Genomic DNA, 20,464 nt, shown 5'->3' with positions numbered 1-20,464 from the left:
GGGACTCTTCTGCAGCCCCCTCGACCGCCCCTGAGGATACCCCCATCAGGCTTTCTCTTTCGCCAGAAGAGGAAGCGAGCCTTGCCGCAGAGGTGGAACGCCTCCAAGCACATTCCACCATCTGTCGTATAGTCGGCACTCGCCCCAGCAGAGGGGAGATCCAGGATCTTCTTCAGGCCCGCCTTCTTGCAGATGTGGGCAAGATCCTGGATGTACAGCTATTGGGCCGTGGACATTACCAGATCGAGTTCGAGGCCGCCTAGAGTGTTGCCAAGGTCCTTGCCATGAGTCCCCTTGACATCAGGGGTGCTCGGGCTTTCTTCAGACCTTGGCAGCATGGATTTGACCGAGCAGCAGCGGAGCAGGGAGAGCGCCTTTTTCATGTTACAGTTTGTTTCCCTAGACTCCGCCGGGAGTATCTTCCGCTCCTCCCCAGGCTCGGAGCATTGGTGGGCTCGGTACTAGAGACTGGCCCCTCAGCTGCTTCAGTGGTGGCCAGAGCAGCTGGGCTACCTTCGGTCAGAGTGTTGGTGTCTGACATCTCCTCCCTTCCTAAGGTCATTCAGCTACCTAGGATAGGGGGGGGATGGATAGATCAGAGAGTGGAGTTCTTGGGGCTCCCGAATCAGTGCTTCATTTGCAGACAGGTCGGCCATCTGGCCAAGGCCTGCCCTCGTAGGAGACCCCGACCCTCACCACAGCAGGCTACTGATGGCCCGCCCACAGATTCGGCTCGGCAGGCTGCCTCCAGGACACCTGCTCAGGCCACAGAGGCCTCGGAGTGGCAGCCTGGACAGGGGCACCGCCGAGGGAGACAGCCACAGCAGCACGTCCAGAGACCGCTGCAGCAGCAGCCACAGTCTCAGCCTCACTGGGTTCCCGTGAGGAACAGCATTTCTCCCCTCCAGGAGGAGACCCCCGCGACGACGACTGAGGACCAGGAGATGCCAGCACCCCCTCCTTCACCCCCCCCACCCCCGTCCCCTCCCACCGCCTCGCTTCCACCATCGCCTTCTCCCGCCTCCGCTCCGGTTTCGGCAACGGCTCCCTCTCCACCCCCCTCGCCTCCCCCTCCTCCCCCTCCGCCCGCCTCACCTTCCCGGGAGGCCTTGGCAGTTCCCTGGCGTTCACCTGCAGTCCGGAGAGCGCTGAGCAGCACTGACCTCGCTCGAGCATCACAGAGGAGACCTATGCCGATTAGGGCTTCACGGATTTCATCTATCCGCAGTCGGCTGAGTCGCCTTGGCATTAGACAGCGCTCGGAGGCTTTTGATTATACCTTCACACGGCTTTTTGGAGCAGGGGGCCCCCATGAGCCAGCACCCATCCGAGTTCATGTAGTGATACCTCCGGCCCGCGGGGAGGAGGCACTAGAATCAGCGGTGGCCTTCTCGTTCCCTCTATGTGGCCCTTCCGACCGGGAGTGGACTCTAGAGCTCGCTCTCAGCACTTTGAAGACTCAGGCAGTTGAGTTTTCTCATCACATGAGCGATCTGGAGGTGACAGATGTGATAGGCCGACTTTGGGAGTTGGCTCATTTTTCCTTGGATCCCGGGAGTGTGGATACCTCAGGGATTCGGCATTTGGTCGTTCGCATAGTGGCAGACTTAGCACGCGACCCTAGATATGTGTGTATACACGAGGTTGCTTTGTCAGAGCGGGAGGCAGTCGCCATGGGCCACAGCAAAACTGGCACCTAATCCGGGATTCTTGCTGCACACCGGGTGGGCAGATTCGCAGCCGCTCGGATGGGGACTACTCTCCATCCAAGCCGCTTGCGAAGGCCCGCCGTACGGCTGAGACAGCATCCACCTCAGCAGGGCATCCATGAGGATCATCTCATGGAATGTACAGGGCCTTGGCGGAGCACATTTTATACGCTATCGTGGTTGCTTGAGGCAGGAGCTTCAGAGATGCCTGGTTGGTGGCAGCATTGATATTTTGATGATGCAGGAGCACCACTTGGGTGAGAGCAGGATCCGGAGATATGGTTCGGTGATGCCTGGTAGATGGGACACTTTTTGGTCTGCAGGGTTTGGTCCTTTGGGTGGACAAGGAGGAGTATGCATGGTCATTGCAGATGTATGGCGGCAGGCCATTGTGGATCGAGGGATCATTGTGCCTGGTAGAGCACAGTATGTCATTCTGAGGATGCATGATGAGCTATTGGGCATGCTCAACGTCTATGCGCCCAATCATGCTAGTGCCAGAGCAGAGTTCTGGACCCAGGTTACGGATGCATTGCCAGAGGCCGCACATTGGTGTGTCGGGGGAGACTTCAACATGCTTGAGGACCCGGCAGATAGGGTGGGAGGCAGTCATGTTACAGTGCACGGCACGGAGCTTGCAGCTTGGGACCGGTTGTGCATGTCACTGAGGATCACTGATGCATGGCAGCATGGGGCTTTCTCCCGGTCTCAGGACAGTCTTAGTTTCTCCCGGTCGGATCGTCGGGAGGGACTAATCTATCACGGATTGATCGCTTTTATGTGGGCAACTGGTTAGGGGAGCGAGGTGGCTCCGTCGGCATTCTCGCTGGCACCTCATTTTCAGATCATGCGCCAGTTATCTTGACATTGGAGGAGAGGACACGGGAGCCCAGCTTGCAGTTGAGGATCCCAGAGAGGGTACTTACAGATCCCAGTCTCGCTGAGGACATTGAGAGGATCTGGCATAATAGTCAGTGCTCTGACCAGGAAGCAGCGGGCCAGTGTGCCCAGGGACTCATCGATCTTAGCTCTTTTCTGCACGCTGCAGCTTTGACACGGTTGGGAGAGATTCGCGAGCGGGAGCATCGGCTGAGACGCAACCTTGCTTCGCTACAGCGCCTTCAGGAGCAGCAGCCTGCATGTGAGTGGGTGGCATCCCAGCTGAGCCAGGCACGCCAGGAGGTTCGAGAGGTAGAGGAGCAGAGACATGAGTTTTACTATCGTCGTCAGGCCTCTCAGTGGACGCAGCTTGGTGATAGAGTGACTGGAGAGTTTTTTGAGATCACTGGGCCCCGTCATGCGCGAGCAGGAGTCCGCCAGCTTGGTAGACCGGATGGATCGGTAGCTACTGAGCTCGGGGAGATCAGAGCCATTGCCACTGCATTCTATAGAGACCTGCTTTCAGCGGAGCCTGCCACTGAGGATCGAGATGTTTGCAGACAGACTGTGTGGGCCCATGTGCAGAGGAGGGTCACAGACCGTATGCATACAGTTCTAGGTGCGCCTCTGTCAGAGATTGAGCTTGCCGAGGCCTTGAGAGTCCTGCCGCGACATAGTTGCCCAGGGGAGGACGGACTGACGCCGGCCTTTTTTATGCGCTATTGGGACCTTTTGGGGCCAAGCCTCCGCAGGGGCTTTCAGCATGTTTTGGACACTGGGGTGATGCCGCAGAGCTTTTCAGAGGGCTTGATCTATCTTATCCCCAAGGGGGAGGGAGTATCAGATGATATTAGGCATTGGAGGCCTATTACGATCCTCAATACTGTCTACAAGGTCTTAGCAAAGGCCTTGAGTTTGAGGATCCAGCCGTTCCTGGGGGAGTTGATTCATGCTACTCAGACAGGATTTGTCAAGGAGCGCAGTATCCTTGACAACATCTTTACTTTCTGGGAGGCGACGGCCCGAGCTAGATTTCTTGGCGAGGACTTGGTCGTGATGCTTCTCGATTTTGAGAAGGCATACGATAGAGTTGATTGGGGTTTCTTAGAGGGCACTATGCTTCGCCTGGGCTTTGAACCAGGATGGATCAGAGGGGTGGAAGCTCTGTATTCCACAGCTCGCAGCCAGGTGTTGATTGCAGGAGGACGGGGGCCGAGTTTTGAGCTGACCAGATCAGTCCGTCAGGGGTGTCCCCTCGCCCCTTTTCTTTTTCTCTTCTTTGCGGAGGCTATGAGCATGTATTTGACGGCAGAGGAGGTCGGTTTGAGAGGACTTCAGCTCCCAGTCCGGGGGGAGGACCTGCTTGATGCTGAGTTTGCAAACGACACGGGCTTATTTTTGCATGGCCAAGAGGCCAATCTTCTTCGGGCAGAGCAGTCGCTCCAGGTTTTTAGTGCAGCTTCGGGAGCATTGATCAATTGGCGCAAGACAGTGGCCTTTTGGATCAGTAGTGCTCCCACTCCGGCATGGAGCCCGGACCCCGGTTTTAGATGGATTCCTCCAGGCACAGCAGTGCGGTATTTGGGATGCCAGATTGGCCTAGATTTGTCACCTGAGCAGCAGATTGTATTGGAGTACAGCTCGACTATCCTTGGCTGGGAGGGTGGTGGTGGCAAATCAGGTGCTGTTAGCGACCATGTGGTACATTACGTCTTGCTGGATCTTCTCGAGCTCTTGCATCAGCCAGGTACAGAGGCTAATCAGGAACTTTCTGTGGTCTGGGCGGGACGGTCAGCCAGCTCGGGCAAAGGTTGCATGGGTAGTTATTACACTTCCGCTGGCTCAGGGAGGTTTGGGCATTATAGATCCAGTCGATCAGAGTAGAGCTTTATTGGGGAAGCTTATCGTTCGGGGGTTGCTTCCAGGCGCTGAGCCTTGGAAAGAGCTCTTGCAACGGCTGCAGGCTCGGGCGCCCCCAGCAGGGGGCACTTGGGCACCAGAGATTCGCTGGATCTTTATAGAGATGAGGAGGACAGGCCTCAGTAGAGGATGGGAGGACAGATTTGCTTTGAGTATCCTGAGAGCTTGGGAGCTGCTGAGACCGGGGCTCTCTCAGCGACCTCCTTCTTGTGTTGAGGAGCGGGCCAGACAGCCGCTCATCTGGGGCCCAGCGGTTCGCACAGAGCAGGGTCATATGCTGGGTTCTCGGCCTCGGCTAGCCTGGGGGCCTTTAGCGGCAGGCCCAGCTCGTAGTTTTGGAGACTGGCAGGCCTTCTGCAGTCTACCAGAGGAGATCCAGGTGGAGAGGCTGAGTCACTTCAGAGGGGGGTTGATTATGAGGGATGATATTCAGGAGGCACTCACAGAGGAGTGGTTCACGCCTCTCGAGCCAGTGGCCCCACGGTGGATGGGAGCCTTTACACAGTGGGAGATCCTGATTGCTGTCAGAGCTTGCACTGAGGATGGCAGTTGCCTCTACTATGAGATTCAGGATGAGGGCAGACTCCAGAGAGTGGAGGTGGAGTCGCCTTTGGTTGCAGAGTGCACCTTTCAGAGGATTCGGGTAGTGGCCGCCGCTTCTCGGAAGTGGCATATTGACCCCGACCCTGCTGATGTGCTCCCGGATTGGCGCATATGGGCATATGCAGCGTGCCCCTTGGCCCGGCTACAGTGGGACCCCAGGGAGTACGAGTGGCATGATCCTTGTGCATCCCTTGAGGCCACAGAGATCACCTTTTTCCAGTATACTGTTCGGCTGGGGCGACATATTTTGACGGCGAGGAGGACGGTCTCTCTAGCGGCAGCGGGGCATTGGCGACTACAGGGACTCTCACAGGAGTTCCTGGAGGATTTTTGGGCTCGGCTCTGTCAGGCCCGCAGGATCTCGACTTTTCAGTGGCTGGTCGCCCACAGGGGCTCAGCAGTTGGTACTTGTCACGTGCACACCAGTCAGGTGTACAGTGACATGGCATCATTATGGCATCATTAGCATCATCAGATTCATCAGATATTTTACCAGCATTTATCAGGCATTATTCAAGTATTTTATCAGGCATTATTGGAGCAGCCGACTAGCTTTATTGGGAATTATGCACTGGCCGACTGCAGCCATCTGGCCGACCAGCCCTCTTACCCATATAAATACAGGCGCCTCTCCATTCAGCATATCATCCATTCAGTCATCAGGGGATCATCAGAGTGAAGCGCATCCTTCATCTGGATCAGCAGCGTTTCAGCATATCTCCATCAGCATTCTACGCATCTCCATCAGCCATCATCAGTTAACGCATCATCATCAGCCATCATCATCAGCAAAACGCAGCCAGTTCAGCCCAACAGGTCAGCGTTTCAGCATATCATCAGCATTCAGCATCTGTTCCCTAAGCCTCCCTTCAGCGTTTCCCTCCAGGAGACAAGGGAAAGAGTGGACAGCAGTTCAGCCCGCATTTACAGCATATAGGCAGCATATTCAGCATTACAGATCCATTTGGATCATCATTGTAACATCATTCATTCATCTAATATAGCTGCATTGCATTGACACATATCTGTTTGTCTCTTAAACATCATTAAGTGCGGTTAAGTGTAGACTAAGGTTGTGATTACTACGGTCATAAGCTCTCACATGTCACATTGGTATCAGAGCGTTACAGGGTAACCAGCCTTAGAGCATGTTCAGTTCATCAGTCATGCAGTCAGTCATCATTTTTATCGCTTCCGCACAGTTAAACCCAGTTCTCAAAATTTTGCAAGCCACCCTTAGGGATTTTCCCTTAGGTCTGCATCAGTAACCCATCCATCTGCATTCTTGCACAGCATATAGGGTTGCACATGGTTTGCATAGCAGTCATCTTAGCAGTCAGTCCTGCATACATGTTGCCCATGAACTCTCTGGGAAACAATGACATCCATCATCAAAGGAGGACATAAGTTTTGGGCTTCAACTGGCAGCAGCAGGGGGTTTCTCTTCCACAGAAGACGGAAGTTTGCTCCAACATCGCCTCAGGAGGTTCAGAGCTTCAGGTACGACGGAGATGGTAGGTGAAAGGTTTCCACAGGCAGGTCAGGGGTGACTCAGGTATTTGCCCAGTTCCCGCAGTACATAGCGTCTTGGCTCAAGGATTTCGCTCCTGCAGATGGCCTCAGTCCCAGCAGAAGACAGAAGGGGGCAGTGGTTCGGAGGAGAAGGATCGCAGTAGAGTCGAAGGTTGCCAGGTATACACCCAGCAACAGTTTAGCAGCGGGGAATGTCACGTGCACACCAGTCAGGTGTACAGTGACATGGCATCATTATGGCATCATTAGCATCATCAGATTCATCAGATATTTTACCAGCATTTATCAGGCATTATTCAGGTATTTTATCAGGCATTATTGGAGCAGCCGACTAGCTTTATTGGGAATTATGCACTGGCCGACTGCAGCCATCTGGCCGACCAGCCCTCTTACCCATATAAATACAGGCGCCTCTCCATTCAGCATATCATCCATTCAGTCATCAGGGGATCATCAGAGTGAAGCGCATCCTTCATCTGGATCAGCAGCGTTTCAGCATATCTCCATCAGCAGTCAACGCATCTCCATCAGCCATCATCAGTTAACGCATCATCATCAGCCATCATCATCAGCAAAACGCAGCCAGTTCAGCCCAACAGGTCAGCGTTTCAGCATATCATCAGCATTCAGCATCTGTTCCCTAAGCCTCCCTTCAGCGTTTCCCTCCAGGAGACAAGGGAAAGAGTGGACAGCAGTTCAGCCCTCATTTACAGCATATAGGCAGCATATTCAGCATTACAGATCCATTTGGATCATCATTGTAACATCATTCATTCATCTAATATAGCTGCATTGCATTGACACATATCTGTTTGTCTCTTAAACATCATTAAGTGCAGTTAAGTGTAGACTAAGGTTGTGATTACTACGGTCATAAGCTCTCACATGTCACAACTTGGCTTGTTTACAGCGGTCTTCCAGCGGCCTGCGTCCGATGCGGCCACCCTATGGAGACACAGAGACATTGCCTTTGGGATTGCCCTCAGGCGCAGCAGATTTGGCTGCGGATGCTGCGTATTCTGGCCCCCCTCTCTCCAGAGGGTATGTTTACGTGGGGTGCCGCTGCTTGGTCGACTTCGACAGGGCCTGCTATGGGCTATGAGATGGAGCAGGGCAGTCAGGCCATCAGATTTATTAGGGGCCAGCCTCGCCTGGTTCTGGCACCGGATTTCTCGTCCGCCAGCTGGACACAGGAGAGGGATTTACGATGGGAGCTCCTCAGCAACCTCACCATCTGGTTCACCTGGAGGGCCCGGTGCTTTACGGCCTTTGAGGGGAGATTGGAGCCACCAGCAGAGACTGTACGGGGGATTTGGCAGGAGTTGATCCACACCCTGCGAGGACAGTACGACCGCATCCCGGGAGACTCGGATGAGGCGATCTTACGGCGCCAGGCCTTTCACACCACTTGGCGCTGTGGCCCTTTCTACACCTTACACACGGGATCCCCCCGTTGGCACTACAGGCCACCTGTTTGGCTCTCCCCCTCCCCCCTATTGTATGATTTAGCCTCTCAGTTCTTTGTACTAATGCTTGTATTTTGCAGCACCTAGGGAGAGTCTCCCGGGCTGCCATGCTGTATTCACTGCTCTGTCTCTCTTATGAGCAGGCGAGATCTTTTGTAGCCCTTCGGGCGTTTTTTATATAACTAATGAAAGGATCTTTTCTCGGAAAAAAAAAAAGTGCTATTGGCAATGTTGTGGACTTGGAAGAGATGGAAGGCTTGGAGAAGATGGTGCTGTCGACTGCTTACAAAAATGGGCGGCTGGACAAAACAGAGGCGGCTGGACCAGTTCAAGGGGCGCTGCGTTTTATTGACTAAAAGCCAAGACTGCTAGCAGACTGCTGGTCGGCCAGTTCTTCAAGGAGTCCAAAGGCCTATACAAGGCATAGGATGCTCATTGTGTTGTTCATTCATTCCTTTATGGAATGGGTCATTAGGGTTCTTAGAGTAGGACTAGATTTTGGTGTTTATCACTTTTTATATGAGGCAGCCTAGGCTGTAGACTGGGTACCTTTTTGTACCATATGAATATACTGAATTTCCAGCCATCTCTCTCTCTCTCTACTCTCTCTTTATGTCTGCGTTTTGCATCAGCATGTTTCGAGTGGTGTTTAGGGCTGAAAGAAGACCCCAGAGCTTCCGCGTGTTAGAGAGAGAGAGATGGAAACTGTGCACCGTATGGGGTCCCGAATTACCCACTGAAGGGCCCCCTATCTCGTTACCGGAATAGTATTTGCTTTATTACTTTTTGAAGAGACTGACGGTGGACTGACGATAAGCCAAACACAAGATCTTTGAGGACCAAGAGTCGGGCTGAACTATACATGGTTGTAGAAGCACCAATGATGCCCAATCTCGAACCTATGCACTCTTCCCAATGGAATGAAGAAGGGCTGCAAATCTGAGGCTGAGATAGGGGCTGTTTGGGACTGTTCTAGGCTATGTATGAATGCTGTAAATGAATATGAATGCTGAGTTTTACCGTCACCAAGTGGCTGTAGCAAAACGATGAATATATGAATGCTGAAAACACAAAGGGGACTGAAGGCTGAATGCTGCAGATGCTGCGTTTTACTGCATAGAGGCTGAATTGCTCAAGCGTTGATGATCCTAGATGCTGATGAGGAAAACGCTGAGGTATGAGGTGCTGAATTCTACAATCGCTTTATGCTCCTTGTGCTGAAGGCTCTAGGCGATGAGGTCTTCAAGGCTGAATGAGATATGAATGAATAAATGGATGATATGCTGGGCTATTTATATAGGCATGGGGTGCTGGTCGGCTGGCTACAGGGCTTGCCGATTGCACTTGTCCAATAAAAATATATAAATGATGTAAAAAATGCCCAATAAATGCTGTAAAATATGGAAATAATACTGGATAAATTATGATGGCTGCTAGATGATATCTAAAGGCTTCTGCAATGGTCTAGATGGCCTACATGCATATGGAATGAATGCTATGCATAAATGCACACATGTCTTGATGCAAACTCTAAGGCTTCTATTGACTCTACATGCATGAATGCATCTCTTCAAGTGGGTTAAGGGACTTGGACTAACTGACTGACAGTCTAAGGCTGAGAATGACCTACGTAGCTCGTGCCTGACTTATCCTGGACTGAGGATTACAATGGGGTCACGGCGTACGACAAATATCATCCTGAAAGGTGCTAATACTGTTGCACTGATAATGATGAGCCAGCTTGTCACCATGCACTACAGTGCAGAGTGCGTGTGGCATTCCCTCCTGCTTAGCTTGGCGGCAGGTTCATGGCTTCCAAGTAGTCCGCCAACAATTGGGGGTACGCTTAAAAGAACTCCTCGTCTAGCCAAACAGCTTCGTGGGTACCTCGATCTCGGAACTTCATATAGAACTGACGTATCTGTCGACCGGAACCATGCTTCCAACGATGAAGAAGGATCTGCTCACGCTCAATGACTTCGGCTTCGTCTACCACGTTTGGCTGCAATTCATCTGAAACATCAAAAACTTCTGGTCCAACATATAGTTTTAGCCAAGAATCATGGAAAACATCATGCATCGTCCAACTGTTAGGCAATTTCAACTTTATGGAGGCATCATTTAACTTTCTAACTATTGGGAAAGATCCAAAACTACGGAATGAAAGCTTGGGACAACATTTGCCGACTTGTTTCAATCTTTGTTTCATAATGCGCAGATAGACCCAATCCCCTTCCTTGAAGTGGACATCTCGTCTAGCCTTATTTGCCTGTCTACTATAAGCTTCTTGTGGTCCTTGACTGACTCGATGATTTCGGAAAATCCTTCCGTGGTTTTATTAGCCTCTAGAGATGGAGACACCAATCTCGTCAAAAGAGAAGAGAAACGATGACCAGAAGGCTACTTCATATGGAGTTCGTTCGACACTGGATGAATGAGTATCGTTCAAGATAGCTTGGACCAATGGAAGATAATGTTCCCATTTGGACTGCTGGTCATGACAATATGACTTGAGAACATCAAAGGCCAACCGGTTATAAATTTTTGTCTAGCCGTCTGTCTGTGGATGGAATGCACTAGACAACTATAACTTAGTTCCAAAGTTTTCGAATAATGCCCTCCAGAAATGCGAGGTAAACTTGGAATCTCTGTCTGAGGTGATGGTGCTAGGCAAACCACAAATTGGATACCAATGTTTGAGAAAAAAGATGGGCTACGTCCTCAGTTGTGGCCGTATGCTTGCATGGAATGAGCATGCAGAACTTACTGAAGCGATCCACAATGGTAAAACACTAAGTGTTACGGGATCCGGTGGATGCTGGTAGAGGCCCTACAAAGTCCATAGATATGTCGATGAAAGGTCCATTGGGGATAGGTAAAGGTTGAAGTAACCCAACCTTCTTTGTTTGTGGAGCCTTAACTTTTTGACAAATCTTACAGGCTTGAACATGTGAATATACATCACGTCTCATTTTTTTTGCCAATAAAAGGACCGTTCTAATTTCTCAAGAGTACTGTTGATACCTCTATGTCCTCCAACTAAGGAGTCATGGGCATCATGAAGAAGAGCTGATTGCTTTTCTTGAATGACACAGAGACGGTTCTCGAAGAACAACCAACCATTCTGCACTAAATAATGGCCATGCTCAAAAGTGAGGGCCAAATTATACGGAGTACCAAACTCAGGGGAGTCAACATACTGGTCTTTCATGCTATCTAAGTCCTTCCCCGTGATTTCGAGAATGGTAGACTCCTGGACTGCCTGGATGCTGGCCTTTCGACTACTGCTACTAGGTTATGCTTACCAGGACTCCACCTGGCTTGCCGATCACTCCACTGGGCACTTCGCATGGTTTGAAGCCACTTAAGTACTTGGTGGTCTGTTTTTACTATGAAGACCTATCCATAAAGAAAAGGCTTCCAATGTTTGAGCATTGTGATCACACCCAAAAGCTCTTTGTCATAAACCGAATTATTCTTTTCGGCGACATCCAACTTTCTATCGTAGTAGGCCATGGGTCTATCGTCATGCTTTCCTGCTGGAGGGAGAACAACACCTATGGCTACATTGCTTGCATCGGTAATGACCTCAAAAGGTTCATCCCAAGATGCTAACTTCAAAACAGACGCTTTTGAGGCAACTTTATGGAGTGAACAGAATGCATCAAGCGCCTTGCCTGTGACTGAGACTTTTTGTTTACGAGTCTTCACCCCCTTGAGCAAGTCGGTGAGGGGTGATGCAAGGTTGTAAAACTGATGAACATGGGTGCTCTAGGCTTAACAAAGACCTACGAAAGAACAGATCTCTTGGGCGGTCTGAGGGATGTCCCAATCTAAGATTTCCTTAACCTTTGAGGGGTCCAGTCTAATCCCATCGGAACCGATGATATAGCCCAAGTATTGAACTTCCTTAATGCCAAAGATAGACTTTTTGGCGTTTATGTAGAGCCCATTATCTCACAAAAGTTGCAAGACTTTCTCCACATCTTTCTCATGCTGCTCCCCAGTGGCTGAGAATACAAGTATGTCATCAACAGAGATGAAGACACGCTTACCAATGAGGACTGCGAAAATCCTGGACATCATTTTATTGAAGGTCGCGAGTGCATTTGTAAGCCCAAAAGGCATGACTACGAACTCATCGTGACCACGCTCTGTCTGGAAAGCTGTTTTTGGAATGTCAGCTTCAAAAATGCGGACCTCATGGTAACCACTCTTGAGATCGATCTTAGTGAAAATTTTGCACCGTCTAAACGCTCCAAAATGTACTCAATCCTTGGCATAGGAAACTTATTCTTAATGGTGAGTTTATTTAATGCCTTGTAGTCTACACAAAGGCGTGCCGACTTGTCCTTCTTTTGGACAAATAGGATGGGTGCAACAAATGGTGAGGAAGAAGGCCGAACGAATCCGGCTTGGAGAAGCTCAGATAACTGTCTTTCTAGCTCGCTCTCTAAAGTCTTGGAAAGATGATAGGGAGACATGCTAGGAGGTTCTGATTCAGAGACCAAATCAATATGATGGTCCTCAGGACGGGATGGAGGGAGACTAGGCGGAAGATCGTTCCTTAGCATAATGTCTTGATGTCTGGCCAAGAGGTCTGCTAACTCTGGGACTGAAGATGAGATAGATGCTACCGATGAGGTAGAGGCTGTCTGAGCATGAACATAAAGTAGTGCTCCGTCCGCTCCCTTGCGGATAGCTCGTCGGGCTTGGAGGTGCGAAATCAATGGGATGCCAAGAATGCTTCTATCCCCACGAATCATGAGTCACGACTGGCTCAGGAAAACCTTTACAAATAGTAAAAGTGTCCAGATCGGTGCATCAAAGGGCGAGGATGAGAGCCAGATAAATCCAGCTTGGAATAACTGGGAAAGCTACTGCTGCTCCAGTTCGCCCTCCAATGCCTTAGAAAGGTGATACGGAGGCTTCCTGGGTGGTTCTGTCCCGGGGACCAATTCAATGCGATGATCCTCAAGACGACTAGGTAGGAGTTGCGGGGCAGGGGGCAGGAGATCATACTTTAGCATGTTGTCTTAAAACTGTGCTAGGAGACCATCTAGCATTTGCTTCGAAGGGATTGTCGACCGAACAACAGACTGTTCTGGCTACGGACATAAATCAACATTAATGTAAACACCATGCATAAGTATTAGGAGAACCATGCATCAAAGCAAATTTTAATGTCCATGGAAGCCATTGTCCCTGCAGCAGAGATATGCGTGTGGCAACACTAGCATGGGATGTCAGAATATGCAGCGGAAATGACAACCAAACTTGGGTAGACAAGAGCAAGTAGACTGCAGAAAATATTCAGCACAAGAAACACAGAGAGATAGGTGTGTAAACTCTTCTCTATACACAAGATCCCGAAAAAGTGAATGAAGAAGTGGTGGGGGCTGAGGGGCAATATATACATCTCCATGTGCGCAGTCGGCCAGCTTCAGATGGTGCCCACGACTGAGAAAATACCCACGACTGCTGAAAATAGCAGTCGGCCAGCTACAGATGCCTACGCCTGAGCAAAGCAAGTCGGCCAGCACTCCTACAGCCCACGACTGATGTAGATCCAGTCGGCCAGCAATAGGGTGCTCCTGGCATCACCTGGCAGCCCTCCAACCACTAGGAAAAAATGGGAAAAATAGGGAAAAAATACGGGGAGTGTGGAAAAATGATATACGGGCGGGCACACCCACAACAGAGGCCCTGGTGTATACAAATAGACAGGAGATGACTTCTAACACCCCCTCTCAGCTCCTGGCTGTGAAACCAACCCCAGGGAGCTGGAGTGCCGCCTGAGCGTAGCCTGAGGTAGAGACTTCGTGAAGAGGTCCGCCGCATTGTCCTCCGTCGAACAATAAAGTAGCAAGATGTCACCCGCCAAGATCTTCTCACGTACAAAGTGATACTGTATCTCTATATGCTTGGTCCGAGCATGGAAAACCGGGTTCCAAGCAATAGCTATACAACTCTGGTTATCACACTGGATGACTGTGGGCTCCCTCTGTGGAAACCCAATCTCGCCTAGCAGCCTCCGCAGCCATACAACCTCACAAGCAGCACCACAAGCAGCCCGATACTCTACCTCTGTCGAAGAAAGGACAATAGTTGGCAGCTTCTTGCTGCTCCAAGAAACTGCTCCTGAGCCGAGGGTAAAAGTGTATCCTGAAGTAGATCTCCTCGTGTCTGGATCTCCTCCCCAATCTGAGTCACTCCAGCCTTGGAGCTTGACTCCATTCCCTCCTGTGTAAAAGAGTCCCAGATCCTTCGTACTCTGCAGATACCGCAAGATCCGCAATCCTGCGTCCCAATGAGTCTTCAATGGCGTCTACATAAAAGAGCTCAACAGTCCCACGGAGAAGCTCAAGTCCAATCTGGTGTTCAGCAACCAGATCAATGAACCAACCAACTTCCGGTACTGCGAGGCATCAACTGGCTCACAAGGATCTGTAACGGTTAACTTTGTGTTCGGGTCCATTGGCGAAGTAATAGGCTTGCAGTTCTCCATCCCAAAGGCCTCAAGCAACTCATGAACATACCGCCGCTGAGAGACGAAAAACCCCCTCTGGGTCTGCCAGATCTCCAATCCCAAGAAGAAGTGGAGTAAGCCTAAGTCGGTCATCTCAAACTCCTTTGACAAGGCAGCCTTCGTCACTCCAATGTGCTCCACATGACCGCCAGTGAGAATGAGATCATCCACATAAAGGATGATAAGTGTGACCATGCCGCGTTCCCGAAAGAGATACAGGTTCGGATCTGCAACCGATCTCTGGAATCCAGTCCGAATAAAGAAGGAATCAATCTTCTGATTCCAAGCCCTCGGAGCCTGCTTAAGACCATACAAGGCCTTACGTAACCTGTAAACCATCCCTTCCGATCCTGGAACAATAAAGCCTGGAGGCTGCTCAACGTACACCTCCTCCTGCAGGTCACCATTAAGGAACGCAGATTTTACATCCATCTGGTACACGCCGCTACTACACGGGCCACCTCTGAGAAGAAGCAAGGGCAAGAACGGTCCGAATCGTGGTCATCCGCGCTGTCGGTGCAAAGGTATCCTCGTAGTCGATGCCTAGCCGCTGAGCATAACCTTTAGCCACAAGCCTGGCTTTGTGTTTGTCCACCGACCCATCAGACGCGTACTTGGTCTTAAAGACCCATTTGACACCAATGACTGACCGCTTCGACGGCCTCGGTACCAACTCCCAAGTGTTGTTCTTCTCGATGGCATCAAGTTCCACCTGCATGGCTTTCCTCCAAGTATCCTGTGAAAGGGCTTCCTTTACGGAAGTGGGCTCTTTGTCCCGCATGATACGAGACATCAAAGCATAGTTCACCTGAAGAAGCTCCGCCGTGTTGCTTTTATCTCGGACTCGATGTGATCTTCGAGGGCCGTCCTCTGTGGTCCACTCGGAGGGTAGCTCCGTGACACCTGACTCCCGAAGGGTGTCTAACAACCACCTAGGTACTCGAACAGATCGTGGAGCCTCCTGTGATCGCGGGGGCTCAACTCCAGCTGCGGGCTCAACCTCCTGTGATGATTGAGGTGGATCAACTGGAGTGATAGACTGGGAATCATCATCAGACTCCTCTGGATCTCCAAGAAGTGGCGGCTCCTCGACAGTGGATGCTGGAACATGCTCGTCAAAGACCACATCCCGGCTGACAACAATCTCATTCCTCTCTGGATCATACAACCTGTATCCCTTGGAAAGAGAGTTATACCCCACAAATACCAGCTTGCGAGACTTGGAGTCAAGCTTCCCCCTCTGCTTCTTCGGAACATGTACATACGCGTCACTCCCAAAGACACGGAAGTGCGAGACATCGGGTTTCCTGCCAAAATATGCCTCAAATGGAGTCATATGGGGTACAGAGGTCGTCGGAGAGCAGTTAATGGTATGGACAGCCGTTGCCACAGCCTCACCCCAAAGTGGACGAGGAAGATCACGATGCTCCAGCATGGTCCTCGCCATCTCCACCACAGTCCTGTTCTTACGTTCAACAACTCCATTCTCCGAAGGCGATCCGGTATTGGCCAATTCCCTCTTGATGCCATGATCTGCACAAAACCGAAAAAATACAGTCGAGGAGAATTCACCTCCTTTGTCAGCCTTGAGAGTCTTGACCTGAAATCCAGACTCTTTCTCCACCATCACGTGCCATTCCTTGAACCGAGCAAAAGCCTGGTCCTTCTGTGAAAGAAAGTAGACCCACGTGAATCTGGTACAATCATCAAGCAGCAGCATGAAGTAGAGAGATCCTCCCAAGGATGGTATCTGCTGTGGTCCACACAAGTCAGTGTGAATCAACTCCAATGGTTTCGAAGCCCGCCTGGAAGCCTGCTTCGGAAAGGATTCCCTGTGCTGCTTACCACGTATGCAAGAACTGCAGCGTCCTTGCCTACTACCAACATCTGGCAAGCCAACCACCATCTGGTCCCGGAAGGCGCGCCGCAAAGCATCCACATTTAAGTGGCCAAAACGAAAGTGCCACAAATCTCCGACCTGAGAGCCTGTCAAAGAGGAGAGTGCAGAGAGCTTGTAGATGCCATTCTCCACACCACCTTCCCAAACTACTTTGCCTGTCTCACGGTCCCTTAGAGCAACTGAATGCTCCTCAAATTCCACCCGAAAGCCAGTCTTGCATACCTCATGCACTGACAGAAGATGAAAACCCAGAGCAGGGACATAAAGAACACGGGAAGCATGCTTGCCCCCCTTGCCGTCGGGAATAATCTCCATCCGGCCCTCACTATGTATCGGAATAGTGGAGTTATCGCCAATAAAAATACGACCTGATTGCCGTTTCAGATCCAGAAAGAAGTCACGGGATGGAGTCATGTGCCTGGAAGCACCACTGTCGAGAATCCATTCCCGGGTATCCTTCGCGGTGAAGCCAACTGCCTCCTCGCTCGAAGATGATGAATCATCGGAGTCCACCATCTCTAAGTGCACAAATGCTGGAGTCTTCGCAGCTGAGGCTGAGGAATCAGCACTCTTCCCTGTCCACTTAGGGCACTTCCTCCAGTAGTGGCCTTTCTCGCCACAATCATTACAAGATCTTTCGGCCTTCAGCTTCTCTCGTTCTGGATCAGGCTTCGTCTCAGAAGACTTCTCCGGTGAAGCCTTCCCTTTGCCCTTGTTGGTATTACGGCCTTTCGACCTCCGAACCTCCGCCGTGAGGAGGGTTCGTGAAACGTTCCTCCTGGTCCAAGACCATTGGCACAAGCTCCTCCCAAGTAATGGTGCTGAGCCTGCCACTAGTGATCAACGAGGAATAGAAAGCAGAATACTGACCAGGCAAGTGGGAAAGTAACGTGATGGCCATATCTTCGGATGATATCTCTTTCCCAGCTTGAAGGACTTCCTGCTGAAGGGCCTGCAGCTTGTTAATGTGTTCCCGCATCGTCAAAGACTTTGCACGGTTCATAACCCGCATCTGCACTTCCAAGGATATCCGCTTCATGGGTGACACCCTGTTGTACAAAGAAGCCAAGTGCTCCCATATGCCTCTCGCCAGCGTCATGTGCTTCACATGGTTGATCACCTGTGGTGTGCAATTGAGGAATATAAACGACCGGACCCTGGCATTGACACGGTCCCACATGTGTGCCTGTGCCTCTCGGTCCTTCCTCGTTGATAATAACTCCCCTTCCTCAGCTTCCGGCCGTGGCACCCCTATGATAATAAAATCAGCAAGGTCATATGACTCCAAAACTGACTCCATCATGACCTTCCAGATGCCATAATTGGACCCGTCCAACTGACGATCCACTGGGAACGTGGGGAGAGTCGGAATCTTCACGTGCTTCTCAACCATCTCTAATAAATCTGCCATCTCGGAGAGTAACCTGAAAGGGTGGGTGGGTGGGAAAAATCTGAAAATCAAAAAATATGCAAGTGGCTGTCAAGCCCCTTTGCCCGCCTTCCTCTTGCACCTTCTCTTCCCGTTCAGCCCGAAACAGTCCACCGATCAGCAACCTGTTGCTCCCCCTCTTGCTCAGAAAAACGCCCAAGATCTCCTAGAGCCTAGGGCTCTGATACCATGTCAGAATATGCAGCGGAAATGACAACCAGACTTGGGTAGACAAGAGCAAGTAGGCTGCAGAAAATAATCAGCACAAGAAACACAGAGAGATAGGTGTGTGAACTCTTCTCTATACACAAGATCCCGAAAAAGTGAATGAAGAAGTGGTGGGGGCTAAGGGGCAATATATACATCTCCATGTGAGCAGTCGGCCAGCTTCAGATGGTGCCCACGACTGAGAAAATACCCACGACTGCTGAAAATAGCAGTCGGCCAGCTACAGATGCCTACGCCTCAGCAAAGCAAGTCGGCCAGCACTCCTACAGCCCACGACTGATGTAGATCAGTCGGCCAGCAATAGGGTGCTCCTGGCATCACCTAGCAACCCTCCAACCACTAGGAAAAAATGGGAAAAATAGGGAAAAAATACGGGGAGTGTGGAAAAATGATATACGGGCGGGCACACCCACAACAGAGGCCCTGGTGTATACAAATAGACAGGAGATGACTTCTAACATGGGACACAAATAGACCACGTGAACCCCCTCTTACAAGGGGGGTGTCCTCCAAAAAAATTTAAACCCGCAACCTCCCTATTGTGGTAATCTCTGCTCTGCTAGTCCCTCTTTTTTTAAAACAAAAAATGTCTTGTGGTAATCCTACAGAACCTACCTATAATTTACTCAAAGCCCCTGCTGCTGCTAGTCGCTTAATTCTACAGAAACTACCTATAATTTTATACAAGCCCATCCCATTTTGTGTAGGCCATTTGTCCAAGACCCAAAAAATCATTTTTGTGCCCCTACTGAAAACCTGCGTGTTATGTCATTATGTCATTACAAGAGTGACAACCCCTTGGGATACATATGTGTCTGCAGAGGAGCTTGAAAAGGTGAAAAGCACATGCCAATAAAAGGGTCTAAAGTTAGCAAAAAAGTAAAAACACTTAGAAAGGCAGTTGCACCTTATATGCCGTGTAATGGCTTCATCAAAGGTATGATCAGCATCTCGGTCAACATGGGATCTCTCAGAGTAAGAGAAAATGGCCTCATTGGATGAGAGTTGAGGGGTTTCAGAGCCATGTCGGCTGCTGCCACGGCGGTGACGCTGTCGGTACTCAACCCAGACACATGTCATGTGGATGCAGCATTGGGCAGCATAAACTACAACCCATATCCTGAGGGGATTACTGGGTCTCTCCCCTGTGCTCATGATGAGCACAACAATGGCCAGCGTGATGAAGGCAAGGTTCCATATGAGGTCCAGGATGACCACTGGCCTTGAGTAAGCCCACTCACTCTGCCTTTCTTCTAGCTGTTCTGCTGCTGTCTCTCTTACAAGCACAGAGGGTTCTCTCATTAGCCTGCGGCTGCTTCTTCCCCTCAGCAGGCGAAAAGCCCTAGATAGCCTCCCCCTCCCTGTTGCAGACGGCCTCCCTGCTGCTTCAGAGTCATTGGCAAGCTCTCCTGAGCTCGCTAAAAGAGGAGAAGAGTCCACTGACACATCAGAAGTAGAAACAATCTGCTGTTCCCCCGTGTTCGCCATAGCTGGCTTAGAGGGGCGCTAATCTGCCCCAATTCGTTGTTAGCCTGCCCCGATTGGTGAGCTAATTTGACCCAAACTTCGCGTCTCTTTCTTAATTTCCTGGCTGCCCTGATTTGTGTCCTGATCTGCCGCAAATAATGACCCCAACTTTGATAATCTACCTGTCTTTGAGCTGACTGTGTGGTACTCTGGCCCGACAGGCGAGTTGATCTTGCAAATCTGTACTACTTAGACCCGAGTTGTGTGCAAATCTGCTTCAAATTTGTGATAGTCTGCGCGAAATGTGAGTACATGTTAAACCAATTGGCCCTAATCTGACCCATTTCCGTTGCTAATCTGGTTGTAGAAGGCATCTAATTCTCTTCTATTATAAGAAACTAGTGTCTTTTTGAAAGACAAAGAAAACAGCTTAGCTTTCCTTTTAGCAATCAACATGAGACTCTTCCCTTGTATAACATATGCTGTCAAGAGTTTTGCAATCTTCTTCTCGCTTTGCAAAGCCACTATCCTAAGGGCAAGATCACACTCCCCCCCCCCCCAAAAAAACATTATTTGCCATGTGGATGCGTATGATCCTAGCCAATGTAGCACAAGACGTTGCAGATGGGACCGATGTTGGACAAAAGTAGATTGCGTACCGTCGAGATGTGTCGGTCCACCATGATAAACTACAAACGATCCCTCATTTACTTGAAGTGTTGGGGTAAACTACAGGAAGGGTTAGACTAGGGGGTGACATGAAGAGAAGGATGAAGTAAACTAGGTAATCGTAAATTGGTG

The 20,464-nt window shown here is 50.4% G+C and overlaps 1 protein-coding gene across 1 annotated transcript in view; it reads right to left on the bottom strand.

Annotated features, from left to right (window-relative positions):
* The window catches only part of LOC147610513 (E3 ubiquitin-protein ligase At1g63170-like), a 63,438-nt gene extending 43,305 nt beyond the window's left edge, over positions 1 to 20,133 (bottom strand). Inside the window, exon 1 of the mRNA XM_086786615.1 lies at positions 19,104 to 20,133. Coding sequence (XP_086642741.1) covers positions 19,104 to 19,684 — 581 coding nt within the window. The 5' untranslated portion in view covers positions 19,685 to 20,133. The remainder of the gene's footprint in view (positions 1 to 19,103) is intronic.
* Positions 20,134 to 20,464: the final 331 nt, after the last annotated feature.

The sequence above is a fragment of the Cibotium barometz genome, chromosome 49, assembly GCF_041138505.1.
Source record: "Cibotium barometz isolate CiBa-2024 chromosome 49, ASM4113850v1, whole genome shotgun sequence".
NCBI classification, from domain to species: Eukaryota; Viridiplantae; Streptophyta; class Polypodiopsida; order Cyatheales; family Cibotiaceae; genus Cibotium; species Cibotium barometz.
This window is presented reverse-complemented; position numbering and strand designations above follow the sequence as displayed.